The sequence below is a fragment of a genome, unplaced genomic scaffold (assembly GCF_019419815.1).
Source record: "Pyrus x bretschneideri cultivar Hongxiangsu unplaced genomic scaffold, Pyrus_bretschneideri_v1 Contig6, whole genome shotgun sequence".
NCBI lineage: Eukaryota > Viridiplantae > Streptophyta > Magnoliopsida > Rosales > Rosaceae > Pyrus > Pyrus x bretschneideri.
The window spans coordinates 1,498,002-1,521,505 of NW_025999798.1; the positions used below are offsets into that span (position 1 = coordinate 1,498,002).

General features: G+C 36.3%; 3 protein-coding genes across 5 annotated transcripts; 2 read left to right on the top strand and 1 right to left on the bottom strand.

Moving 5' to 3' along the window:
* The first annotated feature begins 489 nt into the window (after positions 1 to 489).
* LOC103947237 lies at positions 490 to 3,489 on the top strand. 2 transcript variants are annotated; one of them, XM_048572297.1, is made up of 4 exons: positions 490 to 1,192; positions 1,360 to 1,552; positions 1,651 to 1,801; positions 1,938 to 3,489. In XM_048572297.1, the coding sequence occupies exons 2-4, from the start codon at positions 1,544 to 1,546 to the stop codon at positions 3,371 to 3,373; spliced, it is 1,596 nt and encodes a 531-aa protein (XP_048428254.1). In that variant the 5' UTR covers positions 490 to 1,192; positions 1,360 to 1,543; the 3' UTR covers positions 3,374 to 3,489. The 2 variants fall into 2 exon arrangements, with proteins under 2 accessions (XP_048428254.1, XP_009356382.2); XM_009358107.3 differs by lacking the exon at positions 1,360 to 1,552.
* A 3,410-nt stretch (positions 3,490 to 6,899) lies between these two features.
* LOC103947235 lies at positions 6,900 to 9,568 on the top strand. Its single transcript, XM_009358103.3, has one exon. It carries the CDS (start codon positions 7,436 to 7,438, stop codon positions 9,134 to 9,136), a length of 1,701 nt encoding a protein of 566 aa, XP_009356378.2. The 5' UTR covers positions 6,900 to 7,435; the 3' UTR covers positions 9,137 to 9,568.
* A 6,305-nt stretch (positions 9,569 to 15,873) lies between these two features.
* Positions 15,874 to 22,111, bottom strand: LOC103947236 (probable WRKY transcription factor 57). Of its 2 annotated transcripts, none has more exons than XM_009358105.3 (4): positions 21,442 to 22,111; positions 19,738 to 19,881; positions 18,564 to 18,991; positions 15,874 to 16,137 (listed from the first exon to the last, which is right to left on the bottom strand). In XM_009358105.3, the coding sequence occupies exons 1-3, from the start codon at positions 21,855 to 21,857 to the stop codon at positions 18,583 to 18,585; spliced, it is 969 nt and encodes a 322-aa protein (XP_009356380.2). In that variant the 5' UTR covers positions 21,858 to 22,111; the 3' UTR covers positions 15,874 to 16,137; positions 18,564 to 18,582. The 2 variants fall into 2 exon arrangements, with proteins under 2 accessions (XP_009356380.2, XP_009356381.2); XM_009358106.3 differs by having other exon boundaries at positions 19,738 to 19,897; positions 21,442 to 21,831.
* Positions 22,112 to 23,504: the final 1,393 nt, after the last annotated feature.

The window sequence follows — 23,504 nt, forward strand, 5'->3', positions numbered from 1 at the left end:
CCCAAAAAAATGAGGGGGCACATACCCCTGGCCCTTCAACAAATTCGCTCAAGTGTACCATGAGTTTTTTTTTCTCTTGTATTTTTTCAAAAGAAATTCGATGTATAGGATATATTGTCATGTTGTTATTAGAATATTTTGATTGAGAGAGGAGTTGTATACTGAATAATTTTTTGTTTCGAAATTTTCATGACGAGTTCAAACTCACAAATGTATTTTTGAAAACATCGTCTATATTGCGTATCTTTTAACTAAGTGATCAAAAGTACAGTACCTCCTTATATAATGTTAGGATTGCATAATAAAAAAGTACAATACTTCTTACGTTCAAAGAATAAAAATAAAAATAAAAACAAAACCAGTTGGCTACAAGTTCTTTAATGACTAAAGAAAAAATTGTTTCGTGAGGACCTTATCGTAAATTCAATTCCACAAAAGCCGGCTTCAGCCCTTTCGCCTTATATAGGGTCCAGCCCACAACAAAGCTCTCTCTCACGGTTTCAAGTTAAACCGGTTTTTTTTTTTTTTAAATCCGGACCGCTTCCTTTACAGAAAAATACGAACCGTAGCCCTTTTATCTTTCATCGTCATCGCCTTTCGATTCGATCCCAGGCAGATCGATCTAAATTTATTTTCCAGATTTCCCCTAATTTCTTATCATAATCGTTGAATCGGATGTCCGTTTGTTTAAATCCGAATCTCCTCTATCGATTAATCCCAAATTCGACCAAATCCTTTGGCCTCGTGCAATTCTAGGGTTTCGACTCTGAATCGGCCCCTTGCGTCTCGTAATATTCCAATCCCTCTCGTTTCTTGGATCTAATTTCTGTCTCCTTGCTTTGCCCTTTTGAATTTGGTCCTAATTTTGTAAATTTTTTCTGCCGCGTCAAATTTCTAGGGTTTCGTAGAGTTCATCTCGTTAGGGTTTGTTCTTTGTGTAAAATCTTCTAGGGGTTTTGTTCGCCTCACCTTTCTTTCGCTATTTCGTATATTTTTTTTGTCAATAATTTCACGATTTCACTTGTCAATTGCAATTTCTAGGGTTAGGGTTTCTGAAAAAATCCAGCTTCTTTATTTGGTAAAATTGGATTAGGGTTACGGTTCCTAAGGCCGATAAATCCTCTTCTGTTCATAACCAGCGTTCAATTGTATTACTCAAGCCGTCTGCTGTTCCTCTGAAGAATTAATAGAGGTACGATTTTGTTGTTGTCATTATAATCTTGTGATGGGTTTTTGTTGTAATTATTGGAAGCTTTTTGCCCTATCAGTTATCATTATTATTCTTATGCTGACAAATAAATGTGATAAGTGGAAACAGTATTGAGATTGATATTGATATTATTCAAAATATTTTGTAAGTTTTTGGTTAGCTTAAGTTGGAGTGCGTGGTCCGGTGAAAATGGCATAAGTGGTCTGTGATCAAGTGAAGATATGTTGGTGTTCTGATTAAGTGAGTGAGCAATTGAAAGCAAGTTACCCGGGTTTTGGCGGATTTAGATTAGCAACATTACATGCCTGCAGTTCTTGTCTTGGAAAATCTGTTATGACAAATGTAGTAATTTATTCCTGCTAATGCATAAGTTTTATTGTTATTGGTGTTGTCATGCATATTTTCAAATTTTTCATAGAAGTTAATTATTTGGGCTTCAGGTTAATATGGGATTCAAAAGGCCCTTTGATGATGTCGAGTTCCAGGAGCTTCCTTATAAGCACTCAAGACAACATGAATTCGGTGATAGGTGCTCACCATTCTTTGATGCTGTTTCTTGTTATGGTGCTCCCCGAAAAACTTATGTTTCAGGTAATGTTGTTTTGGCGTTACATTACTTTCATGTTCCTTTTGTAGCTAATATAGCCTGCTTTTTAACTTACTGAACACGGTTGCTTTGACTGATTCATGTTGAAGTTTAATATATATTTTTTTCTTCGTAAAACAGGTGAGAATGGGAGTGGTGATTGTAAGTCCCAGTGGCTTGAGGTTCTTGAAAAATATACTGTTGCTGAAGATTCAACAGCTGTCAACAAGGGTTGTGTTCCCTTCTCATCGGTTACCAGGAGTTATGGTGAAGAAGATGTGCGTTCTGGACCAGATGCTTATTCACCTCCTGCTGAGGATTTCAAATTTGACTTCCCAAGGAGAACATGTGTTCCTTTCAAGGATGCTTATTCTTCTTTGTTTGACTGCTCTCCAAGGAAACAAGTTCCAGTTGGACCAGATCATCAGGCCAGGATACCTTTATGGAGTGGACGCATGAAATCGACGGATCAGAAAGATGAGATTTATAACAACCACATTTCCTTGCAATCTTTGGAATCAGAAAAGACTGTGAACAATGATAGTGAGGAAAAGCGTTTAGGGACTTGTGTCATTCCAATGCTTGACTCAAACCTCTCAGCACTTGAGTGTGATAAGGTTGGATTTGGTCGAACAGATTGTAGCTGCCTGGACGCAGGTACAGTCAGGTGTGTGCGACAGCATGTCATGGAAGCAAGGGAAGAACTTAGAAGAACTCTTGGAAATGAAAAGTTTGTCAAGTTGGGGTTTTGTGACATGGGGGAGGAAGTGGCACGAAGATGGAGTGAAGAAGAAGAGCAGGCCTATCTTGAGGTTGTTTACTCTAATCCTGCATCACTGGGGAGGAAGTTTTGGAAGCAGTTGTCTGCAGTGTTCCCTTCTCGTAGTAAAAGGGAACTGGTCAGCTATTATTTTAATGTATTTATGCATCGCAGGCGGGGCGCTCAGAACAGATCTTGTATACTAGAAATAGATAGTGATGATGATGAGTGGCATGGAAACGATGGAGGTTCCAATGATGTGCGAGATGCTGAAGATGATGAAGACTCCGTTATTGAGTCTCCTTACTATCAAGATGATCGTGTGGGCAATGAAGAAGATTACTCTGAAGAAGATGATAGTAGTGATGGTGGCGACAGTGATCGTGATGTGGGGCATGTTGAAGGAGATTCTAGCGAAGCGGATGGCAGGATAGATCATGTATCACAATCATACATGCTGAAGTCAGTCAAGGAAGGAAAGTTTGATACACTGGGGGATTGGGAAAAGAATTCAGGGTGTACTGGAGAGGAATTTGATTTCCAAGATGATTCGTGTGTATCTTTCGAATTTCAGTCCAATATCCATGATTCTCGCAGCAAATGCTTGGATAGCCAACCTAATGCATCCAGTGATGCAGCTGGTCATGCATATTTATTGGAGCCTTGCAACGCTAAAGTTTGGGACGGAAGGTTCGCGGTGGACACCATGAAAGGCGATGATCTACTGCCAACGTGGAGTATGATTGAAGACATATTTGATCAAGGAATGGCGGATTACAAGATGACGGATGAGCGCAAGGCACCAGCCGGTGGCTAGGTGGCTTACGAAATAATTCTTTTAACCCCAATTAGTTGCTAATAAAAAAATATGAAAAGAAATGTTGAGTGGTTAAACTCGTCATCAAATACATCGTCTTTTTCCTTGTTCTCTTATTCTTCTTCTTTTTCTTCTCTTCATGATCATCGTACAAAAGAAGTCGACCTTTCCCCTCGTCTTATTCGAAATTCCCAACTTTCTAAGCAAATTTCCCAACTCTGCATCAAACACCTGGCTTTGGGATTAGATGGGAAGGAGTTGGATTCTCTTCCCTCTTTGTTCTTCCTTCTCTCCTCCCTTCCTATTTATGTCTGGTTTAGTACTGAGGACATTCTGAAGAAAGTATCAAAAAAAGCTGGGGCTATTTTTATGTTTGGTAAACATTCAGCTTCAACTCTTTTTCACAGTTTTGGGTGAAAACAAACCAAAAACAAGAAGCTGCAAAACCCAGCTTTGAAAAATCAACTTTTTTTCACATCTGTTTTACATAAAAGTTTACTAAACATTATAATACTGTTTTTTTTTTTTTTTCCCAAAAGCACTTTTATAAAAAAGTTTACCAAATACTCTGCTGCTTTATTTTACAGCTGCTTATTCTCATAGCACAACAGAAGCAATTTTTTTTTAAAGCACAACAATACCAAACCAGCCCTTAATCTACACGATTAAGTTATATCAATATTTTATATTAATTTTTTATATAGAAAGACAAAATAAAAAATATGATAGGAGGGGAGAAGGAAAAGAGAATAGAATGAAAGAAAATCATATTGAAAAGAGAATAGAATGAAAGAAAATCATACTCCGATGAAAAACTCCCGCCGCCAGGTGATGATTTTGGGCCCTTGGATGGGATCTGACGGCCACAAAAATTCGGCACAAATGCCAACCTGCACCGAAGAAATACCGCAGCTCCATTAGCTCGTTATTTATAGTCCCACAGCAGGCACCCTCATGAGAATTTTTATCAATACTTCCCCCTTTTTCGATGTCTCGGAACAATGATATTTACACTTTCATTTTTTTTCTTCAACACTAACATATTTGCAGTGTGAAAAAAAAAAAAAAAAAAAAAATGTGTTTCAAACTTTTGAAGTTGCGGGTGGTGAAATTGTTCTTTTTGTTATTTAGGTTCATGGGTTAATAGATGAAGTCGAGTAAAGGAAAACAAACATGAGAAATGCTAAGGTGACTAAGAATGAGATTTTTTGTAAATGTACCATCAGCTTATAATTTAACGATAATTCTTTCATATTATGTATTTTTGTACCAAAAAAATGAAATAACATAAAATTCATAAAAAATCGAACTTTAAAAAGATATCGTTGGCATCTCGACAAACATGAATCGGGAGATAATACAAAAGGAGAAGGATTCTCTACCCTCCTATTCCCATTTTTTTCCATCCCCTCTTCTCAGACATTGTTTTTTGTCTTGTTATCTCTATAAAAAAAAAAATCAATATATGATATTGATGTGATTTAACTGTGACCATTCAAATAAGAGAACATGAAAAGGTCGAGAGATTAGGAAGATAGAGAATTCTCCTCCAATAAAAAATGTATTAGTTGCGGCAGCCAACCAAGCACTCTGCTGAGAATATATAATGAGGGAGGACTGACATGCACACTGCAATTGCGACTCATATCTTCCAAGTCAATGCTTGCAATTCCAAAAAGGAATTGGATCCTCTCTTGAGCACAAGCTCAAGATCCAGCTGATCAGCCCACGTGAATTTTAATTAAACAGTTACAATTATTATAGTTTTCAAATGAATCTCCTATTTATAATCGTTGGATTAAAATCTAACGGTTCACGTGTGCTGATCAGAAGGATCATGAGCTTGTGCTCAGTAGAGGATCCAATTCCTTTCAAAAAATGGGTGGTTGAATTCTTTTACTTTTTTGTGTTGGCCAGGTGGTTCTCTTGAGTTGGGTTGGCAAATTTTGGTCAACCACTAGATAATTTATCAAACAACTCTAAAAAGTTTAGAACTCGTATTTAGGTTAAGCTTGGCCAAACACAGGTCAAAATTAAATCAATTGATTAAAATAGTGTGTCTGTTTATTAAAATTTGAATCATGTTAATGGACACAAATAAAATAAATTAGGAGATACAATCGAGTAGATAAATTTCTTTTTCGTCTTTTATTTTCTCTTTGGCCAATTGTATTTGTTATCTAAACTCATATAAGTTTTAAACAAAAAATAAGACCCACAAAAGAATAATGCATGATATGGAAGATGCCAAGCAGGAAAATAAAAAAAATAAAAAAAAAACATCTGAAATGGATATATGACAATCAGATCCGTACAATAAGGGTGAATGACTTAATCAATGGAACTGGTAATTACTAAGCAAATATGCCTTTCTAAGAATTGAACAGTGGAACTTAGTATGTGTTTGGAAGTGTTTAAAAAGACTAAAAACGTTTTTGTTGAAAATGTTTTAAAAACTAATCTTTAGTAAAAATCAAATGGGTCTTGGAAAAATACTTAAAAGTGTTTCATGTAAGAAATACATATCTGGTGCTTCTTCCAAAAAACACTTAAAAGTGATTTTGAAACTCAAAATCAATTTTCCTAAAAGTCTTTTTAGTCATTTTAAAAGCACTTCTAAACGACAGTTTGTTTTGGTGTTTGAAGAATTGGGAACAACATGTGTCATCTTAGTCGGCATCCAACTTCAAGATTTGTTTGATGATTTCAATCTCAATCGTTGAATTATGTATAAAACTTGAATTATACGGTGAAAAAGCTGTCTCAATCGTTGAATTATGTATAAAACTTGAATTATACGGTGAAAAAGCTGTTAAATTCAAAGTATGAAAATGTGGACTAACAACAAAGAAACAAGGTATATGAAAGTGTGGATAGACTACAAAACACCAGTCATATACTAATAGTGGGAAAGGGATTGAAAACAAAGAAAATTCATCACATGTTGACATGCCCCTATCACCTATGCAAATACATTTCCTTTTCGGATTGTGCTGGACGCAATCACTCATACCGGCTCATATGGGCTCGCACTTGCACCAATGGTTGAGCGTCACTTGTGCGTGCGTAGAAGACTGTCTCAAGCACTCTTCCGACTATATTAATACAGGAAGCTTATAAAACAATAAAGATCCGACCTTTGGATTGTGCTTCTCTACAATTACAAGCAAAGACAAGGTTAAGGCATAGTTTGGACCAGGAGGATCATTGCCGGATTCTCTTTGTCAGGATCCTGAGTATCCTCCAATTATATTCATTTATTGTATATCGTACGATCAGTTTTTATCAAATATTGTTTATATTCAATTTTAAATAAAAAAAATTTACAATGATTATCCTTACCCTAGTTTGGACGATGATGATTCAATTTTATTTTAGACTAACCAGTAGTATTGCTCCTCAAACCTTGGGATCCTTAAAATACACCCATCAATCCTGGCCGTCCAATTGAACAGCGAACACGTCTCACTTGACTACACGTGCTGCCAATCTTCTATTCCCGTTTTATCTTTTGCTTCCATGCATGGAATTCTCCTCCGAGTATAACACAAGTTAGAGAGAGAGACTTTGGAGAGAGAAAGTGAGAGAGAAGAATCTCTGAATCAGTCATGGCTTAGCTTTTTGATTGTTTTTTAGAGGCCTCTTCATCGCCATCATTAGCGTGAAGAAACCCATTTCTTCAAAATTTGATCTTTTCGATTTAATCCTAATTTTTGTTTTCAACATTGAAGAAGGGGATTGTGGGTTATACTTTGATATGGAATTTAAAGGGTTACTTTTTGTTGGGTCGGATCTCGTACTTCACAAAACTGTCACATCTCAGCACTTTGATTCTCCCATCTGTTCATCACCTCCAATAAAGCTACAAACTTTGTGATCTGTTTCTTCAGTTGCTCGCTCGATCTGAGAGAGATTGTGCCTCTGTTTCTATCTGCTATTTGGGTATTTTTTGCTGGAATCAGGGAACCGAATAATGCTGCATTCTAGCTATTTTGTTCGAGGTAAGTTTTGCTGATTTTACTTTGTTACTGCTGCCCATCTTTTGGTTTGAACTATTGAGAGATGAAAAAAAATCCAACCATGGAAGAAGAAGATCGGAACGATCAGAACCAGAAAAATAAATTTGTCTGCAGGTTTTGCAGCAAAAGATTCCGTTGTGGGAAGTCATTGGGTGGTCACATAAGAACCCATCTGAAGATTCTGAACAAAAAACCAGTTATTGAAAAAGAAGAAGAGGAAGAAGACGATGAAATTATAGCCAAAGCTGCTGCTAGGATTGTAAAGTTTTCACCTTTTGATGGTGGGAATTCTGGGTACTCTCTCAGAGAAAATCCCAAGAAAACATGGAGGTTTTCGGATGCGGGCCCCACTTTCCAATTGCAGCAGGAGAAAGTGTGCAAAGAATGCGGCAAAGGGTTTCAGTCACTGAAAGCTCTGTGTGGTCACATGGCTTGTCACTCGGAGAAGGAGAAGCTGATGAACAAGTTTGAAGAAATCTCAGAGTTCAGTGAGAAACAGAAGCTGCTTGATGTAATGGACAGTCAGTCGGATACTGAGACATCGGCTCCTCCGAGGCAGAGAAGGATTTCCAAAAGATTGAAGCAGCAGAATCTGGATGTTTACTCTTCTGTGGCAAATGGTGGTTCTTCGTCTGGTGGTTCCGGAATTGAGCAAGAACAGCAAGAGGTTGCTCTTAGTTTGATGATGCTGTCACGCGATTCGGGTGGTAAAGGGGGTTTGAATTCGTTTGCTGAATCTTCAGACAACAACTCTGTGATTTTGGAGGCCAAATCTTCGTCTATCGATATGAGGATTAATACTAAGGAAGGTCTGAACTGTACCTATAAAGTGAGTGATGTTATGGGGATGAAGAGAGTTAGAGAGAAAAAGTTAAAGTCTGAGGAGATTGAGGTTTCTGACAATTCTGATTCTGGGTATTTTAGACATGAGCAACCTAAGAAAGTTGATTCGGATGTTTCGGTTGATGGGTTTTTTAGGAATGGTGAATTTCACAAGGGTAGAGCAGAATTTGGATCCAGAATTGTGGGATATGAGTCCTATGATGTGAAAATAAGGAAGGGTTTTCGTGTTGAATCTGAATTAGGGAAGGATGTGTCAAATGCAGAAGCTCGTAGTCCTGATCAAGTGCATAGAGATAGAGGGACCATGAAGTATACACTGAGAAAGACAACCGAGAATGCAACTTTTCACAGACCAATTGTTGATGATTCTTCCAATGTCGAACCCTGCGGAAATGCACGAAAGAGCGGAAAATACGAGTGCTTGACATGTAACAAAACGTTCCATTCTCATAGGGCTCTTGGGGGGCACAGAGCAAGTCACACCAAGACCAATGCCTACTCTGAGTCCATGTATGAGAGTGGGGAAAACAGCATAGACACTGATCCCTCCCCTATTCCAACACCCGAAAGCAGCAAGCTTGCTGATCAGCATTGCAGTGGAAAAAAACCAATGAATGATCAGGACTTCAGTGGCAGTGCAAAGAGAAGTTCTGGGACCAAGAAAAGCAAGGGGCATGAGTGTCCATTCTGCTTCAAGGTTTTCAAGTCAGGCCAAGCTTTGGGAGGTCACAAAAGGTCACATTTTGTTGGAGGATGTGAAGTCAAAACTGTGGTACTTGGGCAGCAAGAACCTGATCAACCCCCTCCTCATGAGGCTGAAATCACAGCACTATTTGATCTCAATCTTCCAGCTCCAATGGAGGATGAAGCAAATGACCATTTTGGGTACATGGCATGGTAGATTGGAAGACAGGGTTTTTCAAGTATGGACCGAAACACAGTATGCACCAGAAACCTTGAACGTTGAATCCTTAACTGCACTTCCAGCCGTTCATTCACCTAGTTGATTTTAGAATTTTCGTGGAAGAAGATGCAACAAAAGCGTGAAACTTTTTTGGTGGGTCTCTTTATCTGTTACTGTAGTGACGCAAATGAAGGCAAAGTACAGGCAATGTGGTGAATTTTTTGTTTCTCTTTGGGTCCCATCCGTTCAAGGGAATGCCTTGCAGAGGTAATGGGTGCATTTTTAGTTTCAGAGACTTGGAAGAATTGAGTAATTCTTGCAAATTTTCCATCTTTTAGTATTTTGGCTTGTTCTGAATAATTTATTTCATCATCTTTCTCATTTGTAGTGCACTGTTTTGGAATTTTAAATTTTATATATTCTTCTACAGTGTTTTGGATAAAACAAAAGTTAAGAGTAATGCTGGATTGACATTTTTAGATCAAATTTGTAAATCATATAATATGTCATAAATAGTAAATTAGTATGTTAATAATCTAGCCCCTGACTAATTGAGAGGACATCAAATCTTCTGCATCCAAAGTCCTATGTGACTTCTCTGCGACCTATATCTTTTGTTGACATCAAGTTATTTATTTAAACTATACTTAACCGTGTTAACTTTTCAACTTTTCTCTCCAATATAAAATAAAAAATTAAAGATAAATTAAATCAAACAAATATGCGTCACTTAAGTAGATAAGATAGAAAAATTACAGAGAATTTTGAGTACAGAAGATTTCAACTCTTCCAGAGAGACTCTAGGACGACCCAAAGAAATAATCTAGCCCATGATAGTTCACAGCACCAAAAAAGGAACGTAATTGCTAAAGTCATGGGGTCCTAGGTCATGGAAAGTGACACTTCATCAGATATGGTTTTCATAAATAAGGTAATTTTCGAGAGCACATACTCTCTCCCCTCTTTTACGTGTAACTTTAAATGGAAAAGTTTAAAGGCCAGGGGAATTTGTAATTCACACTAGTTTAATTTTTCACTGAACCGAAAAGAAAAAAACTTACATTTATACATTTCTTTGGATTTTAGAACGAGATCTGTAGCTGATAAAATAATGACGTGTTTTAATTTTTTTTAATTAATATTATAATAATATTGATACGAAACGTCATGTAGATCTCATTTAGACTAACCCTAAAAGATTACAGAGACAAATTGAAAGGACTAATTGTTTCTCACCTTACATAATCAACTCCACTTGTAATTGTGACCATTCAAAACTTGAGACTGATTTCCTATTAAGCACCAAATTCAGTGTTGAAAACTGTTTTATCCAAAACTTTCTTCAAGGACCACCTGCTTTATGAGGAAATTTTAAAAAGTGGTGCCACTTAAAATGTTGGAAGAGAAGTTTCCTCCATAATTTACATCCCTAAATCACTCACACCGTGTGTTTCACATTCAGATATGCATTTGCATTTCTGTAAAATTATGATTACATAGAAGAAAGTTTCAAGCCAATCTTCCTTGTAGAGTCTTCTTTCAATGTGATAAAAAATGGCAACCTTAAGCCAATAAGGCTCTTAGTTTTGTGGCGGTGGGCGGGAAGGGTGGGTGGGAGAGGGGGGGGGGAGAGTTGGGGTTATTGTACGTAGCCTTATCCTTACTTTGCAAAGAGGCTGTTTCCATGACTCGAACCTGTGACATCTCGGTCACAAAGGAACAACCCTTCTGTTTTATAAAATAAGAAACAAAATTGTTTCACATTACAACTTGTAAATTAGGGGATCCTAAAATAGTAAAAGCTTATGCAAATAGAATTTGGGGTTGTTAGAGATATGGATATGTCTTAAGCATCAAGGTTGAAATATTGGACTAAAGAAATATAATTAGTTTGTGGAATCATGAGGAATCAAAGTCCATTTTGCACTTTTCATCGATGGGGAAGAAATTTTGGTTCAAGGTGGTTGCATAGCACCTACCACTAAGCATTTGAGTTTGTTTTAATTCATCTGTGTTAGTGAAACTTTGGTCCAAAACGGTCATATCCGTTTGGAAGAATCATTGTTTGATACTGTCATATAGAAATGGGCCATGAAATGAAAACTTCACCTATGATATTTACCGATTCACTATAGAAAATTTGGCATAACCAATTGTAGGTTTCGAACTTTGGATTTTTTTTGAGAAATTATTCTCTAATTACCACTAATCTAAATGAGTTGATATATTCATCCCAAAATTTTCATAATTTCTATCAAAATCAACCGATATTGATATTTTCACTTGTATCGATATTTTAAACATTAATTATAACTAACGAATAAATTAGTTATACTACATGACAAAATCGAAGTACTGCTTATTTACCTTTATTCTTCACAAAGCACACAGGGGTTGTTTTGTGCATTATTTTCCAACTAATATGTTCCTTCCATCATCTTAGTGTAGTGTGTGTTCTGTAGATGACCTCAGCCCTCAGCCCTCAAGACAACCTTTTTCTTATGGGGAAATAAAAGCTCGAGTCAGCTTTGCATTGCATTCGCATCAACTCGAATCAAGAAGCACTTGAGAGGAGTATCAATTGCTTTATGTAAATAGAATTATGAACTCATATGGAAACACCAAATCTTTCAAAACCAAACATTCATTATTGCACACTCTAACCCTTTAGGCAACTTGGATTGGCTTGTCACTATATCATATCACAAACCTCTATCACTTTTGAGTAGCGATTTTGGTACTTGTTTTATCTTCTGTCAATCCAAATCGAGTAACCTGTAATATTTATAGAATTCACAATACTATTGATGCATATGTGAGTCAGGTGAATTAGTCGTTACAATATGCTTACCTACCAAGCTCTCACCCAAATTTGAATCTCCTCCCCTTAAATCAGAGTCTAAATATACGAGAAGCTAAATTATTTTGGTATACCCGGCCAACTTGGAAAGACTTAATATACAAATTACCAGGCTCATTGTTTTTCTGAACCTGCGGGCAATAAGTACCCATTAATTAAATCGATGTGTAAGTGTAACCATTTTATGGCATCAAACATTATTTGTTTGGTGTGATAGAGGAGCTGACTCATTTATTCCGATAGAGAAATGTTTATATGAAATGGAAGAATTAGGAGTGGGGTTGGTCATGGCTATTTTTTCCATTTTAACCGCTGCATAGAGGATGGAAATGTATTACCCAACATGAACAATTGAGGGTAGCTAGGGTTCCTCGTGTTTCTGATTTTTATTTGTTTTTGGGTGGACATCTTTATCATGCCTTTTCTGATACTACAATGTGGATGATTTTCATATATTAAAAAGTCTCTTCCACTTTCCTATCAAATCTCTCTTTATTCTAGCACATAAATGAAGGATCAAAGAGATTATGGTAGATCGCATTCACCAAGAAATGACCTTAATCGAAAATCGGATCGGCAACAAATAACCTGCTTTATCTGGATTCAACTCGTACTCATAGTTAAGCAGCAACATGAATATGAGACTAAAGTCCCTCCATGCATCCTAATACTAGCAGCCCCTTCTTAAAAGAGATTTGAGCAGCCGTCTGAAAAGACTATTGCTGCGCAAAAGAATATGTTTAAAAAGAAGAAAAATCACAAAGTGAGTGCAGAAGGATCTGGAAAATATAGAGTGGTCCTGCAATCGAATGAACGTCTAGGCGCGGAACTGTGCTCAAAAAACCCAAGTAGAGAGTAATTTTGTTTATAAGTTGGACCAGAGCAAATCATAACAATTTTCTGAATTTCCGACTCCTTTCACCCTCGAGTTTGAACCTTCTTCTCTAGTAGATGGGCTTATGTTCATGGTCAAAATTGTAGACTACAAAGTAATAAGCCCAGCCACAAGAAAGGCCAACATGGCTCAATTAATTGAAGAAGATAATTTGATTTGTTGTGTCACTCTCAAATCTCTCAATCAGTTGCTTTGATGGAGATCGGCTACGATTTATAAATTGATTGGATGTTACACATAACTGAAATCACAGGAACAATATGCACATAAGGTCTGCCACTTGTTGTCCAGTTTCGAGAGGAAACAAAACTAGAATGCAAAGATGATGATATTTCAAAACCAATCACATATAAAAATCTCAAAATACGTGACATTGTATTAATCATCTAGGATGCCATGAATACCTAGGCGTACAAATGCGTGTAGGTGAGTCCTCCATTTTCGGAGGCCACAAGATTCGACAGTTCCACCACTCTATATCACTTTAAGGTTTAAATGTCAAAATGGTCCCTGTGTTATAATCATATGGCCAATTTAGTCCCTGTGTTTTCGATTTGGCTAATTTAGTCCTCGTGTTTGTCATTGTTAGCCAATTAAGGACATTTAATTCAATCTCTTTTAAAAAAACCCATAAGAAAAATTATATGAGATACAATTACCCTTTCTCTTTACAGAAAAATGCAAATCAATGAGAAATTACACATATAAGAGATAAAGCTTCCAATATGAAAAATGATTAAGGTTGTGACATAGAAAAGAGAGGGGTAATGTTAGGGAGAAGGTCGGGGAGTTAGGAAGAGAATAATTTTTTTTTTAATTTTTTTTCATTTTAAAATAATTTTATAAATAAGTTTGTAATAATTTATAAATTTTTTACAGAAATTGAATGGAAATGTCCTTAATTGACTAACGAAGATAAACACAATGATCAAATTGGCCAAATTGAAAACACAAGAATTAAATTGACCCAATAACTAAAACACAGGGACCATTTTAACATTTAAGCCTAACTTTAAACAGCGGCTAGGGTTAGAATGAGGATGCGATGGGAAGCTAATGCGCACATTGAGAATGAGAAGTTTTTTTATATGACAATTATACGGCCACATGGTGTTATTAATTTACATGAAATAAACGTTATGTATATATACAGGCTCTTTATGTAAAGGGATCCCCATTTTAAAAAAAAATGGGGATTAAGTGTGGGGCTCACTCCACATCGAACTTCAACGATCCGAACGTCTATTTTGTAAGTCTCTATTCATATATCATCCTTGCAAAAATTCAATTCAATCTGAAACCATTTGCCTATTTAATTATCAAGATAAAATTTTATTGTTTTTTATATAACAAAGTATTCATTAATTTTTTGGACCCAATTAGGTGTCTTAAACATTTCCGATTAGCTAATATTTTGCAAGGATGATGTATACGGTGCAACTTGAAAAATAGACGATTCGGATCGTTAAAGTTTGATGTGGTGTGAACCCCACAACTAATCTCCATTTTTATTAAAAAAAATAAATAAATAAATAAAATCTCTTCCTTTAAAGATTTCCTATATATATACATATTCCATGCCACCGACGATCAAGGAGACGGGAGACTGGAAATTTCCTGGCCTGTGATCATATCCCCTCCCGCACATAGCGGCAGGTTTAGCTCATCTCTTGGACCACCTCAATTTCTATTTTCTACGTTACCACTTTACGCTGCTTATTCACTCATCACTGATTCAGAGCCTCAGAGAGCTGCTCAATACCGCACGCGCGCGTCCTCTGCTATCTGCTATGCTGACATTGAAGAATCTGATTACACGACACCACGCCACTTGTTCATGCATGAATGTTGAAAGCCTTCATTTTAATCATCCAACTCCACACACTCTTTTGGAGTTGGAATTGGAATTGTTAATGTATGCATGCACACAGAATTTATCAAAATTAACCACATCGTTATAATTTCTAAAACTTGGACCAAAATAAATACCATCTAGTTCTAATCGATTGGATTTTTATGTTTTAGTTATACTCCGTTGCAGCTAGCTGCACTTGCAAACACAATAACAACGATATCAACTATAACAGGATTAATCCGCAACCTAACGTAAGATAACTTCTTTATACGTCCTTAGGGTAACTTTACTCACGGGTGCTTTCTAGGGTTTTTAAAGGGAAATTATGTTCGACAGAAAGCAACTGCCATCACCAAACAAAAAGAGGGGGCCACTGGTCACTGCGTTACTTGATTAGTAGTTAATTAACTAGTGTACGTTCCTCTCTGAATCTCAAACCGAATTTGTAAAACTGCTATTCATGAAAAAGCTAGGCCGGTAGGTATACATAAATTAATCATGTCCAGCTTTAGAATATGAGGCGGCAATTAATTAACAATTCTGGTAAATGGCGCAGGGGTAAGGGAATTGGCACTTTAATTAACACCAGTCGGCCGGTAAGGAAGCTTTACGTACGTAATTGCCGGAAAAAGACGAAACAAAGGTGAAAAGGAAGAGTGAAAAAAGCAATGTCGGCCAAGCAACGCATACGCAAACTCAGCCGACAACTATACAACTAGGGCAATTCACATATCTCCTGGAAAAACAATATGTTTCAAGGATCATACAAATTTAGTTTGGCGATTAATTCTGGGTTTTGAAGCTGACGATTACTTTACAAAACCTACCGAAATGATTACAATACGATCGATGCATGGTACACACACACACACACACACACACACATATATATACACACACACACACACACACATATGTTATTTGTTGAATAAATGCTTTATTTATATTATAAAATAATACAAATTAAAGTCCGTAAAACCAACCAAATCCAATGTGATCAGTATTAAGAACTAAAACTGCATACTAAAACGATACGATGTCTGAAAAAATATCACGTGAAATAAAACAAAAAGTGGAGTCTTCAAAAGTTCTGTCTGAATAAATATGGTAATCAAATCTCAGTGTTGAGTTAATCAACTTTCGCAATTAACGTTGCGAATAAATATATGATATTCTTGGGATAATTTGTTCGATTATATATGTACAAAAAATGAAAGATTCTGTTCATGAGGTACAATCCATTAATTTACATACAAAGCTTAATATATACTAGCTAGATCAGAAGCTGAAGAAAATGCAGCTGCTAAGCCTACCCGTATGCATGCATGGCCTGTAGAGACGACGACGTTGGCCAAGCTAATTTAACAATATTGATCCTACAGCCCTACCTACACAACAAAGATTTAGTTTAATTAAGTACGTATTATCTGCTAAACCATGATTAACAGCACTGAAAATGAAATTTGCGTATCTCATGGATTATTACACACTAAAGGGTTTTGCGTTTTTTACTGCAGCCATTATGAATGAGAACGTACGGCATCAATTTGTATGCGTTTCTTCTTTTGTAGGCTTTTTCCCTCTTACTTTTTAAAATGTTCTGGTCAATCCCAAAATTCTCAATTGATGCATATTTTGATCTATTTATATATATATATGAATGCACGAGTCTTAGCGCATACCACCTCCTGAGAGTAATATAGCCACCCCATTCATATATATATATATATATATGAATGCACGAGTCTTAGCGCATACCACCTCCTGAGAGTAATATAGCCACCCCATTTGTTAACCAAGTCAAGTTTTGGAAGCTCAAAAAGGCAAAAAAAGAAAAAAGAAAAAAAAAGAATTTTTTTTTTTTAATTTTTGTTGGTTTGCTACCACCCTTGAGGAGTGGGGTGTCCTACTAACCCGAGTAGCATATGACGTGCTTAATGCAACCTCGCACCCCATCTTTACCCACCCAACTCAAGCTCTACCACTACCAATCACTTTAATGCGCTGCATAGTTACAAATCTAAGTTACCAGGCTCAGTAGTAGTTTTCAATTTTTGGAAAACTAAAAATAGTTACCAACAAGTTTTTAGTTAAAAAAATATAAAAATAAAAACTGAAATGAATTGGTTATCAAACCACCCTTTATTTTCAGTTTTCAAACTCTTATTAGTACACACCAAAAAATAACCATTTAATAACCATTTTAGTTTTTTTTTTTTTTTTTTTTAAATCCCCCAATGTATGAAAACTCAAAAAATAGCTTTAAATTTATCTTATTTTATTTTTAATTGAAAACATTTACCAAATAAGTTTATAGTCTTTATAAACTAAAATTAAAAATAAAATGATTATTAAATGGTCAGTTAAATTTTCAACTCACATAACAAAAAATGTTGAGTTTCGCCCCACAAGATTGTAATAACGTCGGAGGTTTCCGAGAGTATAACAGTTTAACATTTGAATGATCAGATATGTATTGCAAATATGGAGATGAAAATAATCAATCCAAACGCCCTTTAAGGGAAAAAAAATTGAATTATCATGTTATGGAGCTTCCTTTAACTTGTTTTAGCTGAATGAGGAGACAGCTGAAAAGAAGATGTGTAGGCATAATAATTAAAGTTGGCATGCTTCTAATCAAAAGATAAGATATAGTCAACAACCTAGCACTAGATCCCAAGCGTAGCAGATAAGTTTGTAGCCAATGAGAACTACATGATGTTGATAGTGGTGGTGCATCAAAAGCCACAAGCACATAATTAGATGCACAAAACTATGAACGAGGATCCTCTTCGGATCCTCTTTGTGTCCGTTTATCGTAAATCGTACGATTAATATTCCTCATGTAATATTTGTATTCAATTTTAAATGCATAAATTTACAATGATTTCTGACTACACGATGTACGATGAACGGACGTAATTGAAGGAGCCCCTGGATCCTCACAAATAGGATCTGGAGAGGATCCTCATTCCAAAACTATATACTAGTCATAGGAAAGGGATCATCTCCGAATCTCTTTCACTAAATCCTCTCAATCAATCAATCCGGACCCTTGAAATTTGATCAAACAGCTACAAATAAGGGCCTCTTTAAAAGTTATAATAACTGTAGCCGTTTGATCAAATTTTAAGAGCCCAGATTGATTGATTGAGAGGATTAGGTGGAAATGATCCAAAGAGGATCCCCTTCCCTAGTCATATAGATTAAGAACAAGGAGATAGAATTAAAAAGAATATTTGGATTCCATTCGGATTCAAGTTGTGGGGATTCTAGGGATCCTCACATTCTAACCGTTTATTTAAAATTATTTATTTAAAATTAAACACAAATAGTACCTAACGAAAACCGTCCACATGATGTACTATGAACTATCATGATACGAGGATTCCTAAGATCCTCACAAAGAGGATCCGGAGTGGATCCTCATCCTTAAAAAGCTACATTCTTCCATTCAAGCGCCTAAAGTAACATGCATCTCAAGAAATCAAAATTACTATATAATTAAGTTGCTATAATTCTTCATCATCCTTTTAACTTTTAGGGTGTTCAAACCAACAGTACTATTGCCTATATTCTGGTGATTAATATATATATATATATATATATCTGAAAGTGTTCAAGCTAGGTGATTGTTAAGAAGGAAGTACAGACGTTATGAACTTTTATCGTAAGAGCAACTTCTACGAGTACACTGCTACTATAACGTGTTATGTCATGAAAATCATTCTTCTTAGGCATTATAAATTAGAAAGATCTTTATATGCATTCAACAGTTAAATAATTCAAGTGGAATATTGGTGTGTATTGTTACCATTTTATCCGTGTCCTCATCAATTTCGCATCCCAGGAGGTACAATGTCTCCAAGAAGCCCTTCGTCTGTAGGAAGAGGTGGGGTTAGCTGAGGGTCAGTGGAGTGGGATGATCCTCCTGCAGCTTGATCATCGTCATGACGTGGGACTACTACTTGGTGCGACGAGGTTGGGGTCAAATTAATAGGACTAGTTATCTCTCTGGGTCGAATTGTTGGATAATACATGAACTGTGAGGCTGGAGGCAGCTGAGCCAACTGGTGGCCTGCAAAGCCAGATTCATGACCAATGACTCCCCCACGAGGGAATGCAACTGTATGATGACAGTGTTGGCCTTCATATGTGGTAATTACAGTTGTGGGATCTTGAGAGGAACGCTCAACTCTTTTCTTCACCGTGCATTTGGTATTTGTGCAGCGATAATAGCTCCTGCAAATTAAACAAAAGATTGAGTGTAAGAATGTGCATATAAAAACTACAAGGCATGCATGTACATACATTTGCTGTTCGAATATTCTCTTGTTTCAATAATTCAATTTGAAGTTGTTTGAGCCCATATTTGTAAATTTCGTCAGCTAGAAGAAATTAGTCGTTTAATATTCAAGTATTCTCTGTCGTTAGATAATGGAATGCCACGCTCGTAAATTATACAATCTCTAGACGTATTCCTGAGGCTTGGAGACTTAGGGTAAACATAAATAAAGTTATCAGTTATAAGAAATTAAGAAAAATGTTTCCATGTTTACAGATGACAAGGATTTAACAATCTCAAAATCAAATATATAGCAAGTACCATAAGAAAATTGTTGTTTAATCAAATCAACCAACATTTTTAGTTTGAATTCAGCACTGAAAAGAATGTCAAGTTCCTCGCCAGCTAATTTAGTGGAGATAGTAATTTAGTGACAGACCTTGGAAGCCAGGCTTGCCTAGCAGCTGCACGTAGTATCTTCAGCTTAACTAGTGTGTGTATATATATTAAGCTTTGTATGTAAATGGTGCATTCCTCATGAATCAGATTCTACAGATGAGGTCTAGCTAACATCCTAGTGGATAGGATGTTGGGTTTCTATTTATGCGATGAGAGTTCAAAACTTCTTCCTCCCTAAACTAATGAAATAGTTTCGAACCTTTCCCAAATAACAATATAAAAAAAATTAAAAGAAAAGTTAGACCTTGGAAAGGGGCTATTTTTAACAGCCTTCTGACCATATTTCCGCCAACGGTAGCCATCCTCAAGATGATCAACTTCACTCTTTGTTATGAATGCGAATCTTGGCTGCCGGATTCTCTTCGGCCCCTTCATTTTAACCTTACTCCTACAAAATATTTTACCTACAATTATCACAACAAAAACAATAGCTTGAAAAATCCAAAGAAAAAAGGCAAAACATAAGTGAATTTTATTTCCTATATATTGGAAATTAAACGGAAATGTTATATAAAGTACTACTACATATTCATGCATGTTTAGTTTCTAATTAATGTGATCCAACTAAAACTAATACCAATGAAAGAGTAGTGCTCTATTAATTAAGTCTCAATTACCACTGAAAACTAATATGCAAGTGTATTATGTGTGTGTGTGTGTGTATATCATGCATTATGTTTTACGTTAATTAAATCTAAAATGCAAGTGTATTTGTAGTTGTTAAATACTAGAGTTTTTGGAAATACAACAACATACTTATTTTAACAATTACTGATGACAAATTTGATACCAAATTAGTTTGCTCATTGTATGGTTTAACCGAACTACCCATCTTCCATTGTGTAAAAATATATCAATGTACTAAAAAAAAAAAAAACAATTAGTGCACATCAGGAGGAGGGATGGCAGAGTATAGGACCAAATTAACCTTAAATTGTCAGGGAATAAACCATTAATTCTTATCAAAATTACATTAAATCTCAAATTCAAAACAGTACTTTACATGCATTAGTAAATGGTTCAACATGGTCGGCGACTATAAGTGAGATGGTGCATGTAATTTTGAAATTTTCAGTGTGTCAGGAACACGGCCAAGTCATAAAATCAATGGTTGAATTTTTTTTTTTCTCCAAGTATTCAATCATTTATATTGTTTAACCACTTGTATTGTGATATTTGTTGTACCGACCCATATTCCCGACACATTGTAAAATCTCTCTGTGTAATTATAAACCCCTATTATTAGGAAGAAATCCAAAAATATGCACCACAAATTAAAGAAGAATCCAGAATTATCATCACCCAACTCTCTCTTTATTATGGTAGTGCAACTTAAGAGACAAGTATGTCACATGCATCGATCACTTGCTCACGAAAATGCTACTGCACTAGTCGCAATAATAACGAAACAAATCAATATTAAAATATTAAAAAACCCTACAACAAATAAAGCAAGCATATAATTACATTATTGTTCCTAATTAAACCCAAATCATTTACAAACAATCATATAATAAAAACTCGCTTTATTTCCACCATATTCTCCCTCTTTTTTCCCCGCACGCGTTTACCTAAAAGTGCGAATTTTAGCACGCCATCCCGCCGCTGTTACGGCGGTGTTCGCGTCCATAAAATTAGAAACTTGAAAAGCCCTTCAATCTCGGTTAAATTTGCTTTGCCACGCCCTAAATCTCTGTGGATTTACGAAAATGCCACCCCAACTTGCATGAAGTGGAGCTTCTTCTAGTTTCTTACTTTCTACAGCGTACGGACGCACACCCCAATTGCAGATTTTGCATTCCCTTCTTGATATTTTTCATTTTTCACCGTTGAACTATTTATTTTGTTAAAAGATCCCCTCCCACAGTTTTAGCCCACGAAAAAGCAAGTTAATCACGCATTAAGCCATCATTAATCAATAATACTCAATCATGGAAACCCAACTCACGGTATCTCGGGCGGTGGTTTGCCACCGGAGCCTGTAGACCTCTCAGGCGGATCCTCGCTGGAGCTCGTAGACGCTGACGGATTGGTCGAAGCGGATCCGACAACAGGGGCCGGGTCGGGGCTCCCAAAGGCGGCGCTGCTGCTGCTGCTGTTGTTCTCCAAAACAAGAGGACCACTACTAGTAGTTCCCGCCAAATCGGACGTGTCGGCGGCGGCGGCGATGGGGTCGAGGCAGGGGAAGCAGTCATCGGGTTTGGAGGCGTCCGGGTTGAAAATCCAGCCGAACTCGCTGAGTATGTTGTTGTCTCTGTCGTGGGTATTGAAGAAGTAGGCGCTGTCCGAGTCGGGAGTCCAGGTGGACTGAGTCGTGAACTCGGTCGTGGTTAGTGGATGTCGTTTTTCGTTGTCGTCGTCCATGAGAATCGATCAGGACGATCCGCCGTGAAGTGGTGGATTGTAATCGGCCGTGAGAATTGAGCATGAATTTGAAGGACGAGGGAGAGAGAGAGAGAGAGAGAGAGAGAAGAAAAAAAAAAAGAGATAAAATTAGGGTTTTGGTGAGTGAGTGTTGGAAAGGACGCGTAGTTTATGAACTTTATCAAGAAGGGATGGAAAGCTTAGTCTCGTCAATGCACAGTGGCAATATTTGGAGAGAGAGAGAGAGAGAGAGAGAGAGAGAGAGAGAGAGAGAGAGAGAGAGAGAGAGGGGGGGAGAGAGGGAGAGAGGGAGAGAGAGAATTGGAAAAAAGGAATCAAATGGAGAAGAGAGAAGGTAGGGAGGGAAGAGAGAAAAGATAAGTTAGAAAAATCGCCGTCAACCTTTCAAATATAGTACGGGAGGCTCGTATTAAGCAAAGCCAAGGGGAGACCGGGGCAAATGGCCCCTCACGCGTTTATACAAAAAAAAGAAGAAAAAAGAAGCCTATTTTGCATATCAGCCGGCTAAGAGTCTTCATTCTTGTATTCGTTTGAATTTCTCTCTAAACATTGCTTGTATCTGAACAATGAAGACAATTAATGCTCATGTCTACTTATTCGGTGCACTTCATTGTCCACTCAATTGTTAGCAACATACTTTTATCGTACAAATATATTAAGGAGAACCATTTATTTTTTTAATAATAATTTAAATATCATCTTTTGCTAAAAACCAATAAAAAAAACTATTTAACGATCCTTGTGTATCCAACGGTTTTGATACTTCAACCTTATTACTACATATGAGTGACAAAAAAAATCGCCGGTTCATTTGATATTTGGCATATGAACTTTAAATAGTTATTCAGGAATAAATAGTTTTGACTACAAGATTTTTCCAATAAAAATATGTTAATTACAATTAGATGTATTTTTCCGTGAAAAGTAGTACTAGATAGACCAAAATTTTAAATTAAATTTGTGTACTATGTGATGTGTTATAAGTAAAAAACAAACATATTAATTAACACTTAAGTACCAATCTAACCATAAACACATCATATGATTTACAAAATTTAATTTAAATAGTTGATTTTTCTAGTATTACTCTTATGTTAATTACAGTGAGATGTACTTTCCTTCAATTTCTTTATATTCATGTCTTTTGGCTACGGAATTAATGCATCATGTGTGTGTGTATTATTGCATGGGTCAGATGTTGATTGAGTAACTTAATCGAAGAATAGTAGCATGGTACTTTGTGAATGCTACCCTTTATGCGTGTGTATGTGTGTGTGCGCGCATATATATATATTGAAGATATATCATCATGTGGCCGGTTCATGTGGTGGTGAAGGATTTTCGTCATTATATTCATCATTTTATTTTCAAGTTTATTGTAGAATCCCAAACTCGATTTTTTTTCAATATATGTGTTTAATTAACGATGTTGATTACATGTACGACTGTTGCAATGACTTGGACAATTCTCCAATGCTCAACATTCATGGCTTTAGTTAACCATGTTGCTTGAGTTGTAACATCATGTTCATACCAATAATTGTGAGAACATTAACACGTGTAACATATAAAAAAAAATCCATCTATGGTACGATTAAGTTTGAATTCGTTTTGTTCTCTTCTTTG